The sequence below is a fragment of the Acartia tonsa genome, chromosome 7, assembly GCF_053477335.1.
Source record: "Acartia tonsa isolate MP-2025a chromosome 7, ASM5347733v1, whole genome shotgun sequence".
Taxonomy (NCBI): Eukaryota; Metazoa; Arthropoda; class Copepoda; order Calanoida; family Acartiidae; genus Acartia; species Acartia tonsa.
Genome location: NC_137266.1, coordinates 36,250,116 through 36,272,714, shown reverse-complemented (window position 1 = coordinate 36,272,714; position 22,599 = coordinate 36,250,116). Strand labels below are relative to the sequence as shown.

The following is a 22,599-nucleotide window of genomic DNA, read 5'->3' as shown; positions in this document are numbered from 1 at the left end:
CTGAAATTATTGTAATCTAATTTTCTTCTTAAAGTACCTAATGCAGTTTCTTTTTACGTATGGGTTGCTAGTTTATCTTTACACTAGCGGCTTCGCCCCTAGCCTCTAGAGGCTTCGCCCTCTGAAGTAATAGGAAGTCAACCCTCCTAAATAGAAATATTCAAAAAAGTTATTTTGTGTTTAATTACTCTGTGGTAAAATTAAACAAAGGTTGTGCGCTGTATACACAAAAATTTCAATTCGTAAAAATTAAACCCAGGTTGTTCGCATACACAAAAATTAAATTTTTTTAAAAATATAAAAAAATTTTTTTGATAGGGGTTGGGGTGTCTCTCAAGAAAATCGCTTAAAACCACCAAAGGACCAGTAGGTATATTCCCTGAAAAGTGAAGCCTAATCGGTTCAGTGGTTACTGAGATTTTACAAAAAATGTAATTGATCTTTTTTAAGGGGGTGGTTTTTTTGGGGGAGGGGGGGTGGGTGTGTCCCATCCCCCAGAAAAATAGCTTAAAACCATCACAGGACCAGTAGGTGTATTTCCTGGACAGTAGAGCCCAATCGGTTTAGCGGTTACTGAGATCATAAGCTTCAGACGGACAGACAGACGGACAGACATCAAGCTACTTTGTATTATAGATTTAAGTAAAGGCTTCGACCCTAGAATCGTCTAGGGCCAATTTCGGTGTGTGTGGGGGGGGGGGGAGGGAGTAGACCAAACTCCCATTTTCAATAATAGTTTTCTAAAGAAAAGATAAAAAAATATGGGGGGAGTGGAGTAATTTGTTTCGAGACCAATTTTTCATTACTTTCTCAAAAATATTTATACTTTCCCTGAATAAGGAGAACCATAAGCTTAGGTTAAGACAGAAAGACATCCTGTTACTTTTATATAAGGCTTATTATATTTAACATAGATAATTGACGGGTTACATCATTAGATATATAACTTTAATTAATATAAAACGCTTTTAATTAATCATTCATTGTCCTAATTTCCAATTTTTCCCCAACAAATTGCATGATGAAATTAATATTTGTTTATTTATATCATTGACCATAATTAATTAATTTTGCAATGAGTATTAATCTAACAAGAATAATTTTGTCTACAATTTTCGCAGCATAAAAAGAACTTTTAATTGTTTTACATTAACCCTTTACAGTCGGGCCCCTTGCCGCACCTTAATCGGTCGGGGGGGGGGGGGGCGTTCAACGCCCCCCCTTATTATCTCAGTTCCTATTAGAGCTAGAGGGCTAAATTTTTTTGTGCAAGTCTCTGTTTGATAATGAATTTCCGACCTTTAATAAGTCTGAGTCAATTTTCGCTTCCTTCACCCTTTTATTTAACAACCTTTGTTTTTAGGTCTTTTTTTACTTAAAAATTTCAAACGGCTGTAATTTTCTTATTTTTGAAGCTAGAAGAAAATTTTTTTTCCAGAAAATGTTTATCTTTATGTAAATTTTACATTAGAAATATCAAATATAAATTTCAGCGGCCGCAGCTGTACTTAGCAGCTGCCAGCCGCCGCAGTCGGCGGTCGGCGGGAAAACGGCGGCGGATCTTCATGAAATTTTAATACGTTATGTAGACTTGTAAGAAAAGCTTAAGTTTAAAATTTGAAGTCTCTAAGTCAAAAATTGCGGCCACAGGAGCCTTTTAAAGATTTCTGGAGACCTGGAGGATCAGGACCTGCAGGATCATACCTGGAACCAGAAAGTGACATGAACACCTGTATTTCATATAAGGATGTACTACTAGAGGATTTTTTAGTATTTTGGTATGATAAAATGCTTTGTTTTAGTCAAAAAAATATTTTTGCTCTTTACCTGGATGACCCTGCCAGGTTTGCTGGCATCCTGTGCCCGCCAGGATGGAGATTTTCAAAAAATTCCAACTCTCAGTTATGTGTCATACCCATACTTAAAAAGTCAAGCAGTTTGGGCTCTTTATCTTTCACACACAGAAAATGAGATAGAAAAAACCGGATGGGGGGGCGTTCAACGCCCCCCCCCCCGACCATTAAGGGTTAAATTGAAATTAGGTTAAAACCAACCTAATTCTCCCGAGGACCCATAAGAAGCTTCAGTGTAAAGGAGAACCATATCTTTCCAGCGTTTAGAGAAAACTACAAGCTTAAGACATTATATTACTATTATTGTAGGATATAGTTATCTTGTTATTGCTGCGCTACTTATTATTCAAGTGTAGAATAAGTTATTTATACTGCAACAAAAGGCTCTTATTATTAATTGTTAAAAGCGAAGATTGTGCAGAATTAGGTCGGGCGTCCAACCGTACGTCCGTAACGGTTAGATCTTTTCGTTAATTTAGACAATGTTCAAATTGTCCTATCGATTTCAAACTTTGCATGTTGAATCCTATAACATTTAGATACAATTTAGAGAGCGTAAGAACTCAATTATCGTTACCAGAAAGTCTCTACGTTAATTTAAAACATGCCGGTTTTTTCAACTTTCTTACAACAAAATTCTTTATGATAAAATTATCCCATTCATCTGATTCTTTTATTTTTATATAGTCAAACCCTAAAAATGAAAGTATGTCATCCTGTATTTACTCAATTTGGCAACTAATTTATAAACAATTATGTTTAGACTTGCAAATTAATGTTATGCTTGTTGAGTTCTGACACTCTATAAGAATTATTGTTCGTTCGTCCTTCCTTCAGATTTAAGAGATTCGCGTTATGAATGTTGTCATCCTTGTTACATAAACGTTAAGTCTGCAAAAAATTTGCTCTTATCGTAAATTGAAGTAAGAAATGTCCTACCATTTAAATGAATACATTACGTGATTATTCCTGAAACAACAGGAAATAATTCTGAAAAATAAATATTATTACACTAAATTTAAATATAAAAGAATTATATTTTAAACTTTATAATTGTGTTTCTTATGACAAATTTGTATAATGATGTAGGCCATTTCTATTAATTACAAAAAAAATTAAATATAATTTAACGTCCTTAAATTCTTTATGTGTTATTTGCTTTTATGAATGTTGTCATCCTTAATTTATGATAACATTCCATATTTAGGGAAAATACAAATAGACCAATATTTTTTACATAGGTTGTTATTGTTATAAATAAAGAAGTTGATATATCATTTTATTCAAATGTATTGACTGCAAAATATACTGGTAATATATTTAAAATTGTTTGGTTCAAACTATTAGTATTTAAACCTTTTCTTTCATAATTAGGAATTTTTTTAAAGTGATGGTGTACACTTTTATTGTCTTATATTTTATCTTTTATTATCTTATCCCTTAGAACAGAAAAAAATGTGTTTGTCTGTAAATTATACGGGTTTCCAAAGTTTAGAAAACACATTTTGTCATTTCTTAGCTTTAAAACTTTCGTAATTTTAGTTGTTTATTGCATTGTTTTATAAACAGCTTTCCGTGTAGAGTAAATTAGAAAATTAAGGTGGCATTGCTTTTATGCTTTTTACTTTGTTATTAGAAGAAAAATGGTCTAAAATACATACAAGATAATACATTATTTTCAGTGTGGCTAATAACTAGTTATAATCAAGCGAATGTTAATCGGTTTCGATGCCATACTGGAAAAGCCTTTAGTATGTATTTAAAAAAATCAAACATATAAAAAATATTTTTTGTAATGATTTTTTAAATTTTCAGATAAAATGTAGAAGTTTTGAAATGGTAACGCCTATCTATGTAAGAGTAAGTTCAAATAATTTATATATTACTAGCGGTTCGCCCCTAGCCTCTAGGGGCTTTGCCCCAAGAGATTTTTTAAAGCCAATTTTTCATAATTTAGATTAAAAAAAAATTTTCTTGGGGGGGGGGGAATTTTTTTTTATGGGGGGGGGGTAATCGACTCCACTATTTTAATTTTAGTTTTAAAAAGAAATTTTTTTTATAATGGGGGGGGGTTCGGGGTGTCCCACCCCCCAAGAAAATAGTTATAAACCTTCCCGGGACCTATGAGAAGCTACCCTGTAAAGGAGAACCCGATCGGTTCAGCGGTTAGCGAGATCCTTCGCTACAAACAAACAGACACACAGACAAACAGACAGACATCGTTCTACTTTGTATTATGGATTACCTAGATGTTACATCAAATTTCTCTAATAAAGTGAAACTCGTATCTTGTTGAAATAACAATTCCCCCCCTTCCACCTTCTTTGGTCTTCCCCTCCTACTGGATGAACGAACTTGACGAATTGACGACATTTTTTCCATTGTCATAATATCCACGTCTATTCTATATCCATTATTTAAATCTTAGAATTTTTTTTAGAAGCGAAGCTACTTTAATATAACGTTTGTCTGTTAGTCACACACTTGAACTTATTATCAGTGATAGTAAAAAAATAAGGATGATAACATTCATTAAATAGCAGCTCAAAAAATCAGACAGTTTAACGAACAATCACATTTACAAAAAGTACAGAAAATTTAGAAGTCTAAACAAAAATTTTAGTTTAAATCTTTAAAATTACAGGAGACTTTATACGGACATACTTACTTTTTAATACTTGATCAAGAAGATGATTTGCTCATATCATAGTACCTAAAAGACCTAGACATCATTATTAAATAAATCAGTTGAATAGGATAATTATATCATGTAAACACTTATTGTAAAAACTTTGTGTGATTGACTTACTGACGGACAGACATGGGGACGCACTTACAAATAGACCTTAGTTATAGAGTAGCTTAGCTTAAAAATCACACCTTATAAAACCACACTTTCGATTATATTTTAAGTAAATGATATTAATTTTTAATGAATTGACTTAATTTAGCAAACTCATGGTGTGCTAATAAGTATTGTGTGATTAAACTTCATTATTTATAGCGAAGCTTTGCTATATTTTTGCTTAGTTTATCCGTCCGTCATTAATGCATGGCTTAAATCATTAATCTAGACTTGCTATAATTGTCCTATGAATTTATGATTTTGTTGATTTCTGTAATAACATAGCAACTCTATAATTTTGTTGTTTCCTTTATATATGTTTTCATCATTATTTTCATTATTGACTTATATCGATTTTTAATTACTAACAAACATTTTTGAAAATGTTTTGATTTTATTATAAACGAAGTTACTTTATAATTTGAAATATCCGTCTGTCCACCGATTCCTAGATTTTCACGTTATAAATTTTAAAAGGTTCTGTTTTTACATCCATAATTTTTGAGCTTCGCTACTTGTGGATGTTGTCATCCTTGTTTGTACATATATAAATGAATTTTGTAAAACTGATTTTATAACAAAGATAGCACTAATTATCTCCTTACATTTATTTAGGGCATTTTTTTAGAGGCCCTCTTATCCTCTTTTGCTTTTTAAGGCCTTGAAATCGGATTTATACAAACTTATTGTATATATATGAATTGAAATAAACTGCAAAATGTGTACACGCTCTAGCCAACAGTGTTTTCGAATTGTTCTTACACTATGTTACTATTGGTCTAATCTATAGATTGTACATCTACACATTTTATATTTATTGGCAAAATAGCGAAGCAACTCTTTCAATAATTTTTCATCTTAGATTGAAGACCTCCCTTCCTAACCGTCTCCCTTCTCCTTACTCCTAAAACTCCTGGAGCAAAGCTCCTCTAGAAAAGTTCATTTTGCCTCCTTCATATGAACAGTTAAAGGTAATATTTTTTTCTTTATTTGTTAGCATCAAGGGGCCGAAGTCCCGGGCCAATAAAATTGGGTTTAATTATATGATTTTATGTCATCATTAGTGCAATTTTTTTTATAATAAAATATGATACAGGTTCTACATTAAACTTAGTTTTGACAGACAAACATTATTTGCATCCTATTATACAAATAGTAAGTTTTTTTATTAGTCTGAAGCTTATGATTTCATTAATTGCTAAACTGATTAAATTCTCCTTTTTAGGGAAGTTTCACATAAGTCCTGGGATGGTTTTAAGATAACTCATAATTAAATTTAAGACATAGGATGGTTTTAAGCGTTTTAAAAATTCAAACTTTAAAATACTAACCTATTGATATTCTTAGTGTTGTTTGATTCTGTGCCATTACCCTTCCCCTCAATTCATCCATCCATTCATCAGTCCATCTATTTATCCATCAGCCAAATTATCAATTCACCCATCCAGCCATCAAAGATGAACCCAATCTACGTGTTATTAACCCTTGCTACTCTGTACATGGTGTCTGAAGCAAAAGTCAGAACGTCGGGTCGTCTAGTAGGTAAGTTTGGTTAGGTTTGTAGTAAAAAAACAAAAAGGTAAATAGATGGATAGACGGATATATATGTAGTTGGATAGAATGATATAAATAAAAATGGATAAATTGATACTGGGATAATTGTAAATAATTAATAAAATTATATTTAGAGCAAGAGGGAAAAAAATACGATGAAAAAGGGAAGACAAAAATTCTGAAAGTACAGCTACACTACAGATTGTTTTTTTTTTCAGCACGTCCCAGGTTGGAGAAATGCAAATCTAGACCCAAGCACTATATGGACAAGAGGACTGGGCATTATTATTTCTTCTCTGGTAAGTATCATATCAGTATAACCTAGTCTAGAGAAATATAAGTCTAGACCCAAGCACTATATGGACAAGAGGACTGGGCATTATTATTTCTTCTCTGGTAAGTATCATATCAATATAACTCAGTCTAGAGACATATAAGTCTAGACCCAAGCACTTGTAAGTATCATATCAATATAACCCAGTCTAGAGAAATATAAGTCTAGACCCAAGCACTGGTAAGTATCATATCAATATAACCTAGTCTAGAGAAATATAAGTCTAGAGAAATGTAAGTCTAGAGATATAAAAGTCTAGACCCAAGCACTTAAAAGTATCATTTCAATAAAACCAAGTCTAGAGAAATATAAGTCTAGACCCAAGCACTTGTAAGTATCATATCAATAAAACCAAGTCTAGAGAAATGTAAGTCTAGACCCAAGTACTTGTAAGTATCATATCAATATAACCCAGTCTAGAGAAATATAAGTGTGGACCCAAGCACTATATGGACAAGAGGACTGGACATTATTATTTCTTCTCTGGTAAGTATCATATCAGAATAACCTAGTCTAGAGAAATATAAGTCTAGACACAAGCAGTGGTAAGTATCATATCAATATAACCCAGTCTAGAGAAATATAAGTCTAGAACCAAGCACTAGTAAGTATCATATCAATAAAACCAAGTCTAGAGAAATATAAGTCTAGAACCACGCACTGGTAAGTATCATATCAATATAACCAAGTCTAGAGAAATATAAGTCTAGAACCAAGCACTTGTAAGTATCATATCATTAAAACCAAGTCTAGAGAAATATAAGTCTAGACCCAAGCACTATATGGACAAGAGAACTGGACATTATTATTTCTTCTCTAGAAGTATCATATCAATATAACCTAGTCTAGAGAAATAAAAGTCTAGACCAAAGCACTTTATGGACAATTTTACTTCTATTCTGGTAAGTATCATAGTAATATCAATATACCTGCAGCTATCTGTTTTGTCAAACATGCACAATTAGGACTTCCAAAAAAGTTATTCCATCCAAGACATCTCTTTTTTTATGGTTAAGGTTTCTGATTAAAGTCTGAGGATGGTTTTATTCTAGGGGCGAAGCCGCTAGTTTTCGAGTGAAGGGTGAAGGTATGAACGTACAGACATAAATAATTTATAATGTAGCTACGTTACTATAGAATGTGCGTATTACAACTTTTATGTGTGTGTATTATGTATGAAAAATGGATTATGAAATCCAATAATGAAAAGGTCGAAGGTTGTATTGTATGTATAGCATTATCATAATTAAAACAAGAATGAATTTATTTCATTGTTGCGAAGCTCTTTAAAATGATAAGCTTAATAAAAGTACTAACATCTAGAGTCAGGTAGAGAGAAACAAATAAAGATAGAGAGAAGGGGGGAAAGGGAGAGATGAAAAGAAAGAGAAAATAAGAGAAAGTAAGAGATGGAGAAAGAGAAAAAAAGGAGAAGAAAGAGAGAGAAAGAAAAGGAGAGAGATGGGAAAGAGGGAAAGGGGAAACACTTGAGAACAAGCTAAGACTAAAAATTAAAGATGGAATTACGGAGTAGCTTTGCTACTGAAAACTTAAGTCGTATTTCATATTATGTAATTTTTAAGCCTCAAAACTACTCTACAGGGTAGACTTTTAGACGGGTAATTACTATTGTACACAGAATGTTGTTGACAGCTAACTACTTATCGCCTGAAATTTTTTTAAAAAAATTCTTTATAAATATGTCATAATAGTTGAAAAAAGGCCTGACAAACTGTATGAATAAAATAAAAATAATTCCTATTATTGAAGGAAAATTAAAAAGAAAACAGTATGGTTTTGACATTTAGTTATTTTTCTTAATCAAACTATGATGAACACAATCAAAAGTAGCAGAGCTTACATAAAACAATCCATTTAATTTGAAGACAAACGTACTTATATAGCATCTATATAGACGCTCAAAGTTAATGGAAATCATCATTTTTTTTTTACTTTCTAAGAAAATTCTTTCAGTTACAGAATTTATGCAAAATTATCATCTGTATGGATTCTTTATAAGAACTTGAGATACACTACAATAATATCTCGTATTGTATCCCGCCATTAAAGGCTATCCGATGCTTTTTCACCTTAGTTTTATTAAAATGCATAATACATTTTCTACCTGGTTTTGTATTAATTCAATGAATTGCTGAAAAATTACTTTTTTTTTCATTTGCGTACTATCTTTTCACACAGAGACATTTTTTCGACGATTTCTTATCATATTTTTGTTATTTATTAGCGTCTTATGACCTAAAGAATGGAGAGGGGGGAGTTGACCCCTACTTTAGTTTTAGTTTTTAAAAAAGTGAAAAACAATGGGGTTAATTTTGGGATAGTAATTAACGCTCCTCCAAAATGGTTTAAACATTCCCTGGACCATTAAGAAGCTTCCCTGTAAAGAAGAATCATTTTGGTCCAGCAGTTATCTAGTTATTAATTTATTTTAAGGTTTTATATTTTTAAAAATAATCATTTTTTTGTGGCTGTGTCTTTCAATTTTCCAATTTTTAAGTTGCTTATTTATGTTTAGTTTGGGTTTTAAATCAAAAGAAAAAACTGCAGGGGCTAGAAATACAATGTATCAAATTTATCAAATTTTTTGAATATTTGTCTACTTTTTACGTATAAAAAGGGAATATAAGTTAAGCTTGTTCATTCATTGTTATTGATTTTATGTATTCAAAGAAGTTTAGAATTATAAAAAAAAGTATGTTTATTTAAAAATAGATAGTTAGGTTGATAATAAGTAAAAAAGCCATTGTTTTAAAAACTTTAATCAAAATCCATCAATATTAACCCTTTACAGTCGGGCCCCTTGCCGCACCTTAATCAGTTGGGGGGGGGGGGGCGTTCAACGCCCCCCCTTATTATCTCAGTTCCTATTAGAGCTAGAGGGCTAAATTTTTTTGTGCAATTTCCCTGTTTGATACTGAATTTCCGACCTTTTATAAGTCTAAGTAAATTTTCGCTTCCTTCACCCTTTTATTTAACAACCTTTGTTTTCAGGTCTTTTTTTACTTAAAAATTTCAAACGGCTGTAATTTTCTTATTTTTGAAGCTAGAAGAAATTTTTTTTCCAGAAAATGTTTATTTTTATGTAAATTTTACATTAGAAATATCAAAATATAAATTTCAGCGGCCGCAGCTGTACTTGGCAGCTGTCAGCCGCCGCAGTCGGCGGTCGGCGGGAAAACGGCGGCGGATCTTCATGAAATTTTAATACGTTATGTAAACATGTAAGAAAAGCTTAAGTTTAAAATTTGAAGCCTTTTAAAGATTTCTGGAGACCTGGAGGATCAGGACCTACAGGATCATACCTGGAACCTGAAAGTGACTTGAACACCTGTATTTCATATAAGGATGTACTACTAGAGGATTTTTTAGTATTTTGGTATGATAAAATGCTTTGTTTTAGTCAAAAAAATATTTTTGCTCTTTACCTGGATGACCCTGCCAGGTTTGCTGGCATCATGTGCCCGCCAGGATGTAGATATTAAAAAAATTTCAACTCTCAGTTATGTGTCATACCCATACTTAAAAAGTCAAGCAGTTTGGGCTCTTTATCTTTCACACACAGAAAATGAGATAGAAAAAACCGGATGGGGGGGCGTTCAACGCCCCCCCCCCCTATCCGACCGTTAAGGGTTAACAAAACATTTCTAGAGAATCAAAGTCTGATACTGACATGCATCACATGGTTGTACTCCTCCACCTCCTCCACAAATTATTATTATAATTTCTAATCAATTTTAGGTAAATCACATTTTAAGAACTACAAAACCGGATGGCTGGATGCCAGAAATATTTGCAGGTAAGATTTGTTTTGGCATTTTTTAGGTACTATGTATATATTCCAGACAACTACCTGCCCCAAAGGGCAAAGACCCTTGAGGTAGCAGACGAAATAGAATATCATAAAATTTTGCTTTATCAATTCAGCTGTTGAAAGCTTATAACGGAATTTTTTCTTTTACTTTAATAACATACAGACCAATAAATGAATTTTAGATTCACTGAGCAAAAATGATAGTTGTAATTTTAAGATTTCTAAAGTGCACTTATAAATTTAATCGAATTAGTCTCTTTTTTTCTTTGACCTCTTTATCAAATTCTGTAATTTTTAAATATTGTGTTCATTCAATGAAGAAAAAAAATAAGATTTATTTTGTCTACAGGCAGAAAAAAGACAGACAGAAAGACAAACAGACAGACAAACAGACAGACAAACTAAAGACAAACTGACAGACAAACAGACACACAAACAGCACAAACACTAATAGACAGACAAAAAGACAAACCTAAAGATAGACAAACAAAGAGACAGACAAACAGACAAACAATCATCCCATCACTTTTATTGGTAATTATGCATGGACGTATAAAAAATTGATTATATATTCATCCCAAATCTGACAAGGCAAGTTAGTGCATGCTCAATCGATGTATAATTATTTGGAGGTTGCACCAGTTTTTCATACACTATGGTAAAGTAATGCTCGCAGCTGGCTAAAATAATGATACCTCACCCACCCCTTTATTGCATCCCCTTCCCTCCTTCTGTATGGACGAACTGACCAATAAATTAAGTTCATATTGGCAACCTTAATTGACGTCAAATTTTTACCTGTCAATATATCCACTTATTCAATATCCATTGTTATTGCACACACTTTCTAGTGTGCAATTACTTCCGCATGTTATCACATTCATAAAATCAAAAAAATGCTAAACAAGGATAACACCACCTACGATTAGTGAAGCACATATAATGGATGGACATATAAACAAAGTGATTTTAAAAGCATATATTCATTGGTCATCTATGAAAAATAAATAAAATTTACGGATTCTTTCATTTATGTATATGTTTTAATATAACAAAAAAATCTTGAGTAGCAGCATAGACAATCAAGTTCAATGTAAACCTAGCTGATTAATAGACGTACGGGCATTACGAATTATAGAGCGAATGTGGATGTGGAGTTTGTGCTGTTTTAATAATTCACAGTTCTGATGATTTGATAATATAATACATATGCGGAAATAACGGCACGGCACCCTTTTTGCACTTCAATTTTACAACTTTTATATCAAAAAAAGTCACAAAAAACACGATTTTTTTATGGCAAATAGACGGACGGCCGAACATGCAGACTGACATTTTTTTATTTTTGGCATATATTACATATAAACATTTCTTGCTTTTTATGTATCATTTTCATTATTGCTAAAATATGATAAGGTTTGATGTAGAATAGGGATTCAATTTGTCTCTATAACAATTATCTTTAATTGGCAGAAAAGTTCATTTTTTTCTTAACGAGAAAAACTACTTTACTATTGAATAAACTTTCATATCTCATTGATCTATCCCACACAATGTAAAAGTAAAGAGAAGATATTTGTATAAGTTTTAACTTTTTAGCAGAGTAGTTACTATGTTATAAGGTTATGACTGTAAGTCACTACTTCAGATAGATCATGAAAATCGACAAAATCAATGGTTTAAAAAAAGATAAAATTTGAATGCACCAGCTGCTGCGCCCCTAAGGCTTAGAAGCTCTGCATTCGTAGAGAGAGAAAATGCTAAAAAATAGCCTAAAACCATACCAAAACTTCAATAGAGTGAAATAGCAAAAAAAACATCCCAGGACTTCCACTAAGCTTCCCTTAGTGATACCTTACAAGAAAAAAATTAAAACCCTACTCATTTATATAACAAGAAAAATTTAAAAAAAATTAAACTACAACTATACTTATGAACATATCTAACCTTGTTATCCTTCTCTCTGCACTGACCTTATTCAAGTACAATTTATTATGTACTATATACTTAAATCTTAACTTTCAAGAAACTTAAAAAATATTAGAAATGACATTGTCTCAGCCTTTCTAGATTTTTTTTATGTGCCATTTAGGGCACTAAAAACCCTCCTCCCCTAATTTTGAAATAAATTGAAAATAAGAGAGGTATTTTCTAGTTTGTGTGTCTTTTTACTTCTTAGGACAGGTTAGGTTAGGTTAGTTTATATTGGGTAATCAGTATCAAATAGTGTATAGAATCTGCAGGGTTAGTGCCCCAACAATGCTAGGCATTGGAAACCTCCATTATAGTTTCCATTTATTACAATGGGGGGAGGGGGAGTTAAATTCTTGACAGGCAATTTGTGGGAAAGCACCTTTTTTACCCTGGTAACCTGAAGATTTGCAAACAAGCGCCTCGTCTGATTATCACATATTGGAGACAAAGTTTTAAGCTAATTTAATATAAAGATGGTTGAACTTGATATCTATCTAAAGGGTGTATAAAAAAAACCGATCGCTCACAATTTGAACCACCATAAGTACTTCAAATCTTGGAGATAGACCCCATAATGTTTAAAGTTTTTGATGGGGCATGTAAAGACCTTTCTTTAGACACCTTAACAAGGTTTCTAACTCAATCTATTTATGCCAATTTGACATAAAAAAAACATTCCCATCCATCTTGAGGCATGACGGCTCTGTCTATTCCTAGTTCTTGATGATTGCCAGGTCTTTCTTTTTATGCCAAATTGGCTAAGATTGTGTTAGAAACCTTGTTAAGGTGTCTAAAGAAAGGTCTTTTCTTGCCCTATCAAAAACTTCAAACATTATGGGGTCTATCTACAAGAATTTAAGTATTTATGGTGGTTCAAATTGTGAGCGATTGGTTTTTAAAAAGACAAATTTGTAATTTAATATGCACTTTCGGCGTAGGGCAAATTTCTCTGCAAGGGCTAGGTCTTAAGCTCTAGGGCTCTGGAAGGGTGAGTAGATTCAAAATTCAATATTGTGTTCTCATTGTCATTAATTGGACATGAATTGTATTTTTTGTTATTAGTTTTGGACCAAAACTGTAAGGTTTATATTGAAAAAAGTAAAGCGATTGGTTTTTATTTTAACACCCTTTATCTATCTATCTATATATTTATGTAGAGAGATGTGCATGGATTTGGTATCTATAGAGACAGAAGAAGAGAATGTTATGGTCGAAGCCGTCATTAAAAGGGTAAATTTAAGAATTGATTTATTATCGCAGGTACATTAAATCTATGTCTTACACTGTGGACATACCTCTTTCTACTTCAAACTTCACTTTTTCTTTCAGTTTAAATGCAATTAATATGTAAAGAACATTATTATATTTTTTCTTAACATATCAATACAATTTGTTCTATATCTTCGCTACTTATGAATGTTGTCATTCTTGTTAAATCATTTCTTTTATATATTTTAGTACAATGTTTATGATCTGTGGACGTCTGGTCGGTTATGCAACTTCCATGGATGCGAAGCACCTCATTTACAACCCAAAAACATTAATGGTAAGTTTCCAGGAATGTGAAAGTAATAGTCAGTCATTTAATAAGCCAGTGTGGGAAGAGGAAACTTTTAGAGATGCTGCGCATGCTAAATTCAAATGGTATGTTTAACGCTTAATAGTCGTGCCCCTTGCCGCACCTTGCCCCCCCATATTATCTCAGTTCCTTTAAGAGCTAGAGGGCTAAAATTTTTTGTGCAAGTCCCCTGTTTGATAATAAATTTCCGACCTTAAGTAAGTCAAAGTCAATTTTCGCTTTCTTTACCCTTTTTTTTAACAATCTTTGTTTTTAGGTCCTTTTTTACTTAAAAAAAATTTCTTATTTTTAAAGCTAGAAGATAATTTAATTTGCAGAAAATGTTTATCTTTATGTAAATTTTTTATTAGAAATATCAAAACATAAATTTCAGCGGCCGCAGCTGTACTTGTCAGATGCCAGTCGCCACAGTCGGTGGTCGGTGGGAAAACAGCGGCGGATCTTTATGAAATTTTAATATGTTATGTAGACATGTAAGAAAAGCTTAAGTTTAAAATTTGAAGTCTCTAAGTCAAAATTGCGGCCACAGGAGCCTTTTAAAGATTTCTGTTTTACTACAAATCTAAATTTAATAAAATATATATATAAATGTATTTAGTGTGTATTTTATGAAACCTTTTAATAAATAATTTATAAGTAAAATTTAAGCCAAATATTTTTAGTGAAAAGTTCTTTTAACTTTTTATGGTTTCTAAAAAATGGATTATTTTTTGTAAGATATTTTTTTATTCTCTACTGAAATTAAAATGAACTTAAAATTAATCCTTTTACTATTTCTTGTATCTGAGATTTTGTGGTTACTAAAATAAATAGGTAGACATGTATTTTTTTCTGTCCAAACACCCAAAAAACAACCAACCAATTAAGTTAAAAGTCCTAACTGTGTTTGATAATGATAGCGGGCATCTAACCTGAACTAAAGTAAAATACAAACACAAGAAAATTTTTCTTAACTTAATTAACTTATTTAAATTAATGGGGGGGGGGGGGGAGGTTTTAATCACGACTAATCACTCTTAGGGAAACCTTGAAAGGATAATGTTTGATTGCTCTATTATGACCCAGTCTTGTTTACGTTTTATTTTTATAGGTTGGTTTTGGTCAGGTTCTGGTCAGAGTATCCCAGCAACAAATGAAACTGCACAGGGATGGAGGGAAAACCCTTGGTCACAAACAGGTATTGATAGATAGATAAATAGATAGATAGGTAGAAAGATAGATAGATATAAATATAGGTTGATGTATAGATAAACTAATGAAACTGCACAGGGATGGAGGGAAAACCCTTGGTCACAAACAGGTATTGATAGATAGATAAATAATAGATAGCTAGAAAGATAGATAGATAGAAATATAGGTTGATGTATAGATAAACTAATGAAACTGCACAGGGATGGAGGGAAAACCCTTGGTCACAAACAGGTATAGATAGATAGATAAATAGATAGATAGCTAGAAAGATAGATAGATAGAAATATAGGTTAATGTATAGATAAACAAATGAAACTGCACAGGGATGGAGGGAGAACCCTTGGTCACAAACAGGTATAGATAGATAGATAAATAATAGATAGCTAGAAAGATAGATAGATAGAAATATAGGTTGATGTATAGATAAACAAATGAAACTGCACAGGGATGGAGGGAAAACCCTTGGTCACAAACAGGTATTGATAGATAGATAGGTAGAAAGATAGATAGGTAGAAAGATAGATGGATAGATATACAGAGTAGTGGATAGACTAATGAAGCTGCACAGGGATGGAGGGAGAACCCTTGGTCACAAACAGGTAATAATGGATTAAATAATAGATGGATAAGTTGAAAGATAGATAGATAGAAATATAGGTTGATGTATAGATAAACTAATGAAACTGCTCAGGGATGGAGGGAGAACCCTTGGTCACAAACAGGTATTGATAGATAGATAAAAAGATAGATAGCTAGAAAGAAAGATAAGTTAATAAAACTGGACAAGGTTGGAGGGAGAACCCTTGGTCTAAAACAGGTAAAAATGGATAAATTAAGAGTTGGATAGATGGATAGGTAGAAAGATAGATGGATATATATATAAATTGATGGATAGATAAACAAATGAAACTACACAGGGATGAAGGGAAATCCTTGGTCTAAAACAGGTAAAAATGGATAAATTAAGAGTTGGATAGATAGATAGGTAGAAAATTAGATGGATATATATATAAATTGATGGATAGATAAACAAATGAAACTACACAGGGATGAAGGGAAATCCTTGGTCACAAACAGGTAATAATGGATAAATTAAGAGGTGGTTAGATGGATAGGTAGAAATATAGATGGATAGATATATAGATAGATAGGTAGAAAATTAGATGGATAGATATATAGATTGATAGAAAGATAAACTAATGAAACTGTTCAGGAAATGAGGGACAACCCTTGGACACAAACAGGGCTGTTACACTAGTCCCCAAAGTTTTAACCCTTTTCATATTTTTTTGATTTAACAAATTGGGGGACTTTGATAAATCATGATATAAAAATGTACAACCAAAAGATTAAAACCAGTTTTTATGTACGAGGAAAGCTGTTTTTAACACGAAGCGATAAATAACTAATATTAGCTTAGGTTGATTAATCAAATAATGAAAAAATAATTTTTTGTTGGATATTAAAACTTTTTATTTTTAGGATTTTTATCTCAATTTGTGTCAAAGCCAGTGCCCCAACCCGACAATGCTGAATATTTGCTACAAAAATCTGGCGTTACTGTAGAGGCGTGTATGGCAGGTAAGGTCAATAAATCATTGGCAAAATAACTATCAAGCTTTCCTATGAAGAACCCTTTAACAATAGGGCATAATAAAATAAGGAATACAGGAACTATGTAGTCACTTAAGAATTGTTGATACAAAATCATTTTAAGCGGGGCACCTCCACCAAAATAGTTGTAAACCAACCTAGACACATGATAAGTTTCACTGTAAAGAAGAAACATATCGGTCAAGCGGTTAGCAAGATCCTTCGGTACAGACACATAATATAATTTCAGACACACATTTTATAAATTTTGTATGTCAATTTCAATTGTTAAGCTGCGCTTTTGCAAATATTTTCAGCCTTAATTATAAATATCATTTATTTGATATTAAAAGATTTTGTTATTGAATCTATGACTCATTATTTATTAAACTTATTTTTCTTAATAATACTCTTTAAAATCTTAAATAACTAATGTTAGTAGGAAAGCTACTCTATGACTAAGGGATCTTGTGGGATAAGATAATAAAAGATAAATAGATTTTTTTGATAGGGTAAAGTTATCCTCTCCCGAAATAGAAACAAACATTTTCTGGAATTATAGAAGCTTCAATGTAAAGGAGAACCATATTGGTTTAGCAGTTAGCGATCTATACAGTTACAGACAAACAACCTATTACTTGTACACGGTGTTTAAAAAAAAACTGCGTTTTCCGGTTTTGGGAAACAACCAGAAGGAGTATGAAAAAAATAATTATATGTCCATATTCTCTATAAAAATATGCATTGAACTTATAAAAGGTGATTTTTAATATATCTTAAAACAATGCCACTTTTTAGAGCCCAAAGAATTTAAAAAGGTTGTGTGTTACTGTATTCGCGTAGAATTTTATGGTATAAAGTTGAATTAAAATCTTCTCTTTACTTGAAAACAACATAATAACATGCACAACAAAATATTCTAATAAATACATTTAAAATTTAATTTAAAATACATGTTATGAAAACAAAAATCAATTATCTTATTGCTTGAATTTTGATTCTTAGTATTAAAAATGTTCATGTCCGTACCTCATCCCTCCCTCTATAATCTCTTAATCTCTTAATTTTGATTGACAGGTCATAACAGATTAACTCATAAAACTTAGTTAATCTAAGAAAACGCATTTTTAGCAACAATTTAAACCAACATAACTTGCTTATTTATTAAGATATTGAAATGAAATAAAAGTGACTTGTTTTATCTATTAATACGCACAGTATTAAAGGAGATCTTTTATGAAAAATGACTTTGCCATAGAGAAATAGAAAAAACTAAATTCTAAATAATCTAAAAAGCTCTTTGCATGAGGCCAAAAAAAGAAAATATGTAAAAAATCTCAAATGGGGACATTGATTTAACCTTTTACTACTTTAACCCTTAACGGTCGGGGGGGGGGGGGGGGGCGTTGAACGCCCCCCCATCCGGTTTTTTCTATCTCATTTTCTGTGTGTGAAAGATAAAGAGCCCAAACTGCGTGACTTTTTAAGTTTAGGTATGACACATAACTGAGAGTTGGAATTTTTTGAATATCTCCATCCTGGCGGGCACAGGATGCCAGCAAACCTGGCAGGGTCATTCAGGTAAAGAGCAAAACTATTTTTTTGACTTAAACAAAGTATTTTATCTTGCCAAAATACTAAAATATCCTCTAGTAGTACATCCTTATATGAAATACAGGTGTTCAAGTCAATTTCAGGTTCCAGGTATGATCCTGCAGGTCCTGATCCTCCAGGTCTCCAGAAATCTTTAAAATGCTCCTGTGGCCTCAATTTTTGACTTAGAGACTTCAAATTTTAAACTTAAGCTTTTCTTACATGTCTACATAACGTAGTAAAATTTCATAAAGATCCACTGCCGTTTTCCCGCCGACCGCCGACTGCGGCGGCTGGCAGCTGCCAAGTACAGCTGCGGCCGCTGAAATTTATATTTTGACATTTCAAATATAAAATTTACATAAAGATAAACATTTCTGCAAAAAAATTGTTCTTCTAGCTTCAAAAATAAGAAAATTACAGCCGTTTGAAATTTTTAAGCAAAAAAGGACCTAAAAACAAAGGTTGTTAAATAAAAGGGTGAATGAAGCGAAAATTGACTTTGACTTACTTAAGGTCGGAAATTCATCATAACACAGGGGACTTGTACAAAAAAATTTAGCCCTCTAGCTCTAATAGGAACTGAGATAATATGGGGGGGCGTTGAACGCCCCCCCCCCCCCCCCCCCCGACTGATCAAGGTGCGGCAAGGGGCCCGACTGTTAAGGGTTAATATTGTACTTTCAAACCAAAATGTTACAAAATAAATAAGTTAATTGAATCTAATAGTTATCACAGTTTTAGCATGAGGCATTTTTACCCTACATGTACTTATCAGTACAGCCACATTTTTAGAGATATCAAAAAACACCTTAAGTAAATGTAATGCACATTTGTACAGAGAATATGGACATATAATTATTTTTTTCATACTCCTTCTGGTTGTTTCCCAAAACCGGAAAACGCAGTTTTTTTTGAAACACCGTGTATATAATGATTTTATATTTTAGTACAAAACAACTGGTACGGAGATGGAATAAGTTGGCACGACACAGCCTGCTACAGGTAAAGCTTCATTTTGGTCATTAGTCTATATACATCTATCTATCCATCTATATATCTGTCTACCTATCTACCCATCTATTTATTTATCTATCTATGGAATAAGTTAACAAAGGTAGAGCTTTATCTTGGTCATTAGTTTATACCTATAACTAACTATCTATCTATGGTATACGTTTGCATGATTAAGCCCCATTTTGGTCATTAAGAGTAAAGATACTTTAAAATTTACTCTGTCTGACTGTCTTCCCATCAGTAAGAAACGCTCTAAGAAAAACATGAATTTATCGGCTGGGTATTATCCTCTTAGAAATTTTTTTTTCAATATTGAAAATTTGAGTACCCTCCCCCCCCCCCCCCCCCCCCCGACAACGAACTATGAACCGTGGCCGCAGCGCTCGGCTCCATAGCCTGCCTAGCCGCAGCGCTCGGCCCCCTTGCCTGCCTAGCCGCAGCGCTCGGCCCCCTTGCCTGCCTAGCCGCAGCGCTCGGCTCCCTAGCCTATAACCTAACCTAACCTAAAATAGTTGTTCTTCGGTAGTCGGGTGGGGGGGGTACAAAATTTAAAAAAATTGAAAAAAAAATTTCTAAGAGGATAACGCCATCGGCTGCTATTCATTATAGATTATAGAATGCTGAAATTTTGATTGAATATTCCCTACACCAATGTGCATCCTGTATATAATTTACTTGGTCCGACAGTCTGTTAATCACGCTTTAAATGACATGCTACGCTGCTAATCGATGTTATCTATCTATTTATCTAACTTATCTATCTGTCTATCTATTACAGAACCAAGCCTTTTATGTGTGAAGATTCAGATGTTATGATGAATGTTATGAAAAGAAATCATCCAAATGAAATTATTTAATTTTAAAATCGGACAATAAATAAAAGAACATGTGTTAGGGTTTAATTGCAACTTGAATATAAAATTCTTGTAATTTTTGTATATTATTGTGAAATCACTCCCCCATTTAAAATTTAAAAAGTTATTTTATTTTCCACCATGTTAAAATTATTATGATTTTTTTAGTTATAAAAGGATATATTAATTCTTTAAAAGAGCTAATACAAACTCAACTACAAGAATCTTTTTTTCATTAAAAAATGCAGAAAAAGTTGTATCATATATTTGTACATATCAAACTGCTTAATTTAAGTAGCGAAGCTACTCTTTACATTTATTTTGTTTGGACGGTCTGGCAGTAAAGCTAACATTACTTTTACAATTAAGTGTATAATGTAAAACCATCAAATTCATTATTATAAGAGGCGTTTCGTTATATTTGACATAGTAGCTTTTCTCCTATTTCTAACCCCTGGTGGGGGGGGGGGGGGGTGGAGGTCTAACCATTCGGGGCCAAATGCCTAACCCTAAAGGACAATCCCCTACCCTAAGCTAAAGTAACCTATATCAAAAGCTCCTGTAAAAATACGATGAAACGCCCCATAAGAGGCGTTGTCACGAAAGGGACTATAGCCAAAAATTCTAAGCTAAAGTGTTGACACAGTTTTTATTGTAATTAAAATTTTGCTTCTATTGATAGCATAATATTAAACAAATTTATTTTATTTATTGTATTTATAATGTATTATAATCATCAGAGACATCCAACTTTTTTGTAATTAAAAAGGAGGACGGGATCGTAAATATTTTTTTATTTTTTTCTCTTAAATATTTGTTGTTGGGAGTTAATCCCCATATTTTTTAAAAATTGATTTAAAAATAATATTTTGTTCATCCCCTGCCTCCTTCTGTTCTTGGACGTCCTTGATAATTAAATCAAAATAAAACTTGCTATATTCTTTTATATTCAAAATGTTAATAGAAAAATAAAAGTCTGTCAAAGTTTATTTGTAATGATTTTTCTAAAGGGCTGTGATTCAGCAAATTAATTTCATTTGCTGAAAATTTGGATATTTTTAAAGCTTAATGTGTGCTTAAAACGTGTTTTGTGCTGTAACTAAAGTGAAGTTGGTAAGAATAAAAAAATTCTTAAACATATTCGGATAGGATTAATGGTTTGTCAAAAATTACTACTTTACAAAAACAAGGTGTAACAGGATGTTTGTCTTTTTGTGTGTCTGTGTGTACCAAGGGATCTCGCTAACTGCTGAACCGATCGGGTTCTCCTTAACAGGGTAGCTTCTCATAGATCCCGGGAAGGTTTATAACTTTTTTCTTGGGGGGGGGGGGAGGGGGGGGACACCCCCAACACCCCCAAAAATGAAAAATACCCTCCCGCCCTAAAATCTTTTTTTTTACTTTTTCTTTACTTTAAAATCTAAAAAAAGAAATTGGGTTATCAAATTCGACTCCCCCCTTCTCAAGTGCCCATAGAGGCCTCTAGGGGTCGTAGCCGCTAGTTATTTAATATAGGGTGTTAAAAAAACGCAATGCTTTTAAAAAAAAACTTGCGAGGCTTGTGTAACGGAAGAAAAGTACCACGCATACTTTTAGAACCGCTCTTAGGAGATTGAAAAAAAGCAAACTGATCGGATTCGAATTTAAGAAAGGCTTTACTATTTTTTCCAAAATAGATTATTCCTTAAAGGGTACGGGGGAGTTATTCCCATAAAATAGGAGAAAACCTGCCTTGAACCAATGTTAATCTTTCTTGAAAATTGAGACTTAAAAAAATATACAAACATCCAGTTACTTTCTTATGTAAGATTTTTAATATATCATTAAAGAATAAACAATTGTTAAGTTTAATTAGTGAATTTAAAATTAAATTGTTCTACTTTTTAATTAATTTCACGTGTTTTAAAAAGCATGAATTATTTATATAAAGAATGTCCTGATGTAATTTATTAAAAGCGAAGCCTTTCGTAATCTAGATTTGTTCGTCAGTCCGTCACACTAACCATTTCTTTGCGGAAATTCATGTAAAAAATATGGTATTATCTAAGAAACGAAATGAACGTGCATTTTTAGATTAAATGAAAAAGTGAACTGTCATAGTTTAACCTAAGTAAGTATGGTATCTTAAATTTGGATTTTGATTCCTTAAACAATAATTAAATTTCTTAAGCGATAGCAAATATCTCTAAAATGGTTTAAAAATGAACTTAGCTTTGAACAAAAGGCAAGGCATATGTTATGAAATAAATAGTACACATTTGTAAACTTTTCTTAGCAGATATTCTCCTTTATAAATATTGTTATCCTTGTTTAAAAACACTTGACGTACGTATAATTAAATAATGCAATGTTTTAGGTTATAAAGTACGTCTTAAAATTA

The 22,599-nt window shown here is 32.3% G+C and overlaps 1 protein-coding gene across 4 annotated transcripts; it reads left to right on the top strand.

Annotated features, from left to right (window-relative positions):
- Positions 1–3,666: 3,666 nt before the first annotated feature.
- LOC145323673 (uncharacterized) lies at positions 3,667–21,049 on the top strand. 4 transcript variants are annotated; one of them, XM_080166117.1, is made up of 11 exons: positions 3,667–3,707; positions 5,561–5,669; positions 6,046–6,240; positions 6,471–6,551; positions 10,346–10,403; positions 13,550–13,622; positions 13,851–13,938; positions 15,062–15,148; positions 16,645–16,743; positions 19,299–19,353; positions 20,144–21,047. In XM_080166117.1, exons 3-11 carry the CDS (start codon positions 6,156–6,158, stop codon positions 20,220–20,222), a joined length of 705 nt encoding a protein of 234 aa, XP_080022243.1. In that variant the 5' UTR covers positions 3,667–3,707; positions 5,561–5,669; positions 6,046–6,155; the 3' UTR covers positions 20,223–21,047. The 4 variants fall into 4 exon arrangements, with proteins under 4 accessions (XP_080022243.1, XP_080022242.1, XP_080022245.1 ...); XM_080166116.1 differs by having other exon boundaries at positions 3,667–3,713; XM_080166119.1 differs by lacking the exons at positions 3,667–3,707; positions 5,561–5,669; positions 6,046–6,240; positions 6,471–6,551 and adding an exon at positions 6,600–6,648 and having other exon boundaries at positions 20,144–21,049.
- Positions 21,050–22,599: the final 1,550 nt, after the last annotated feature.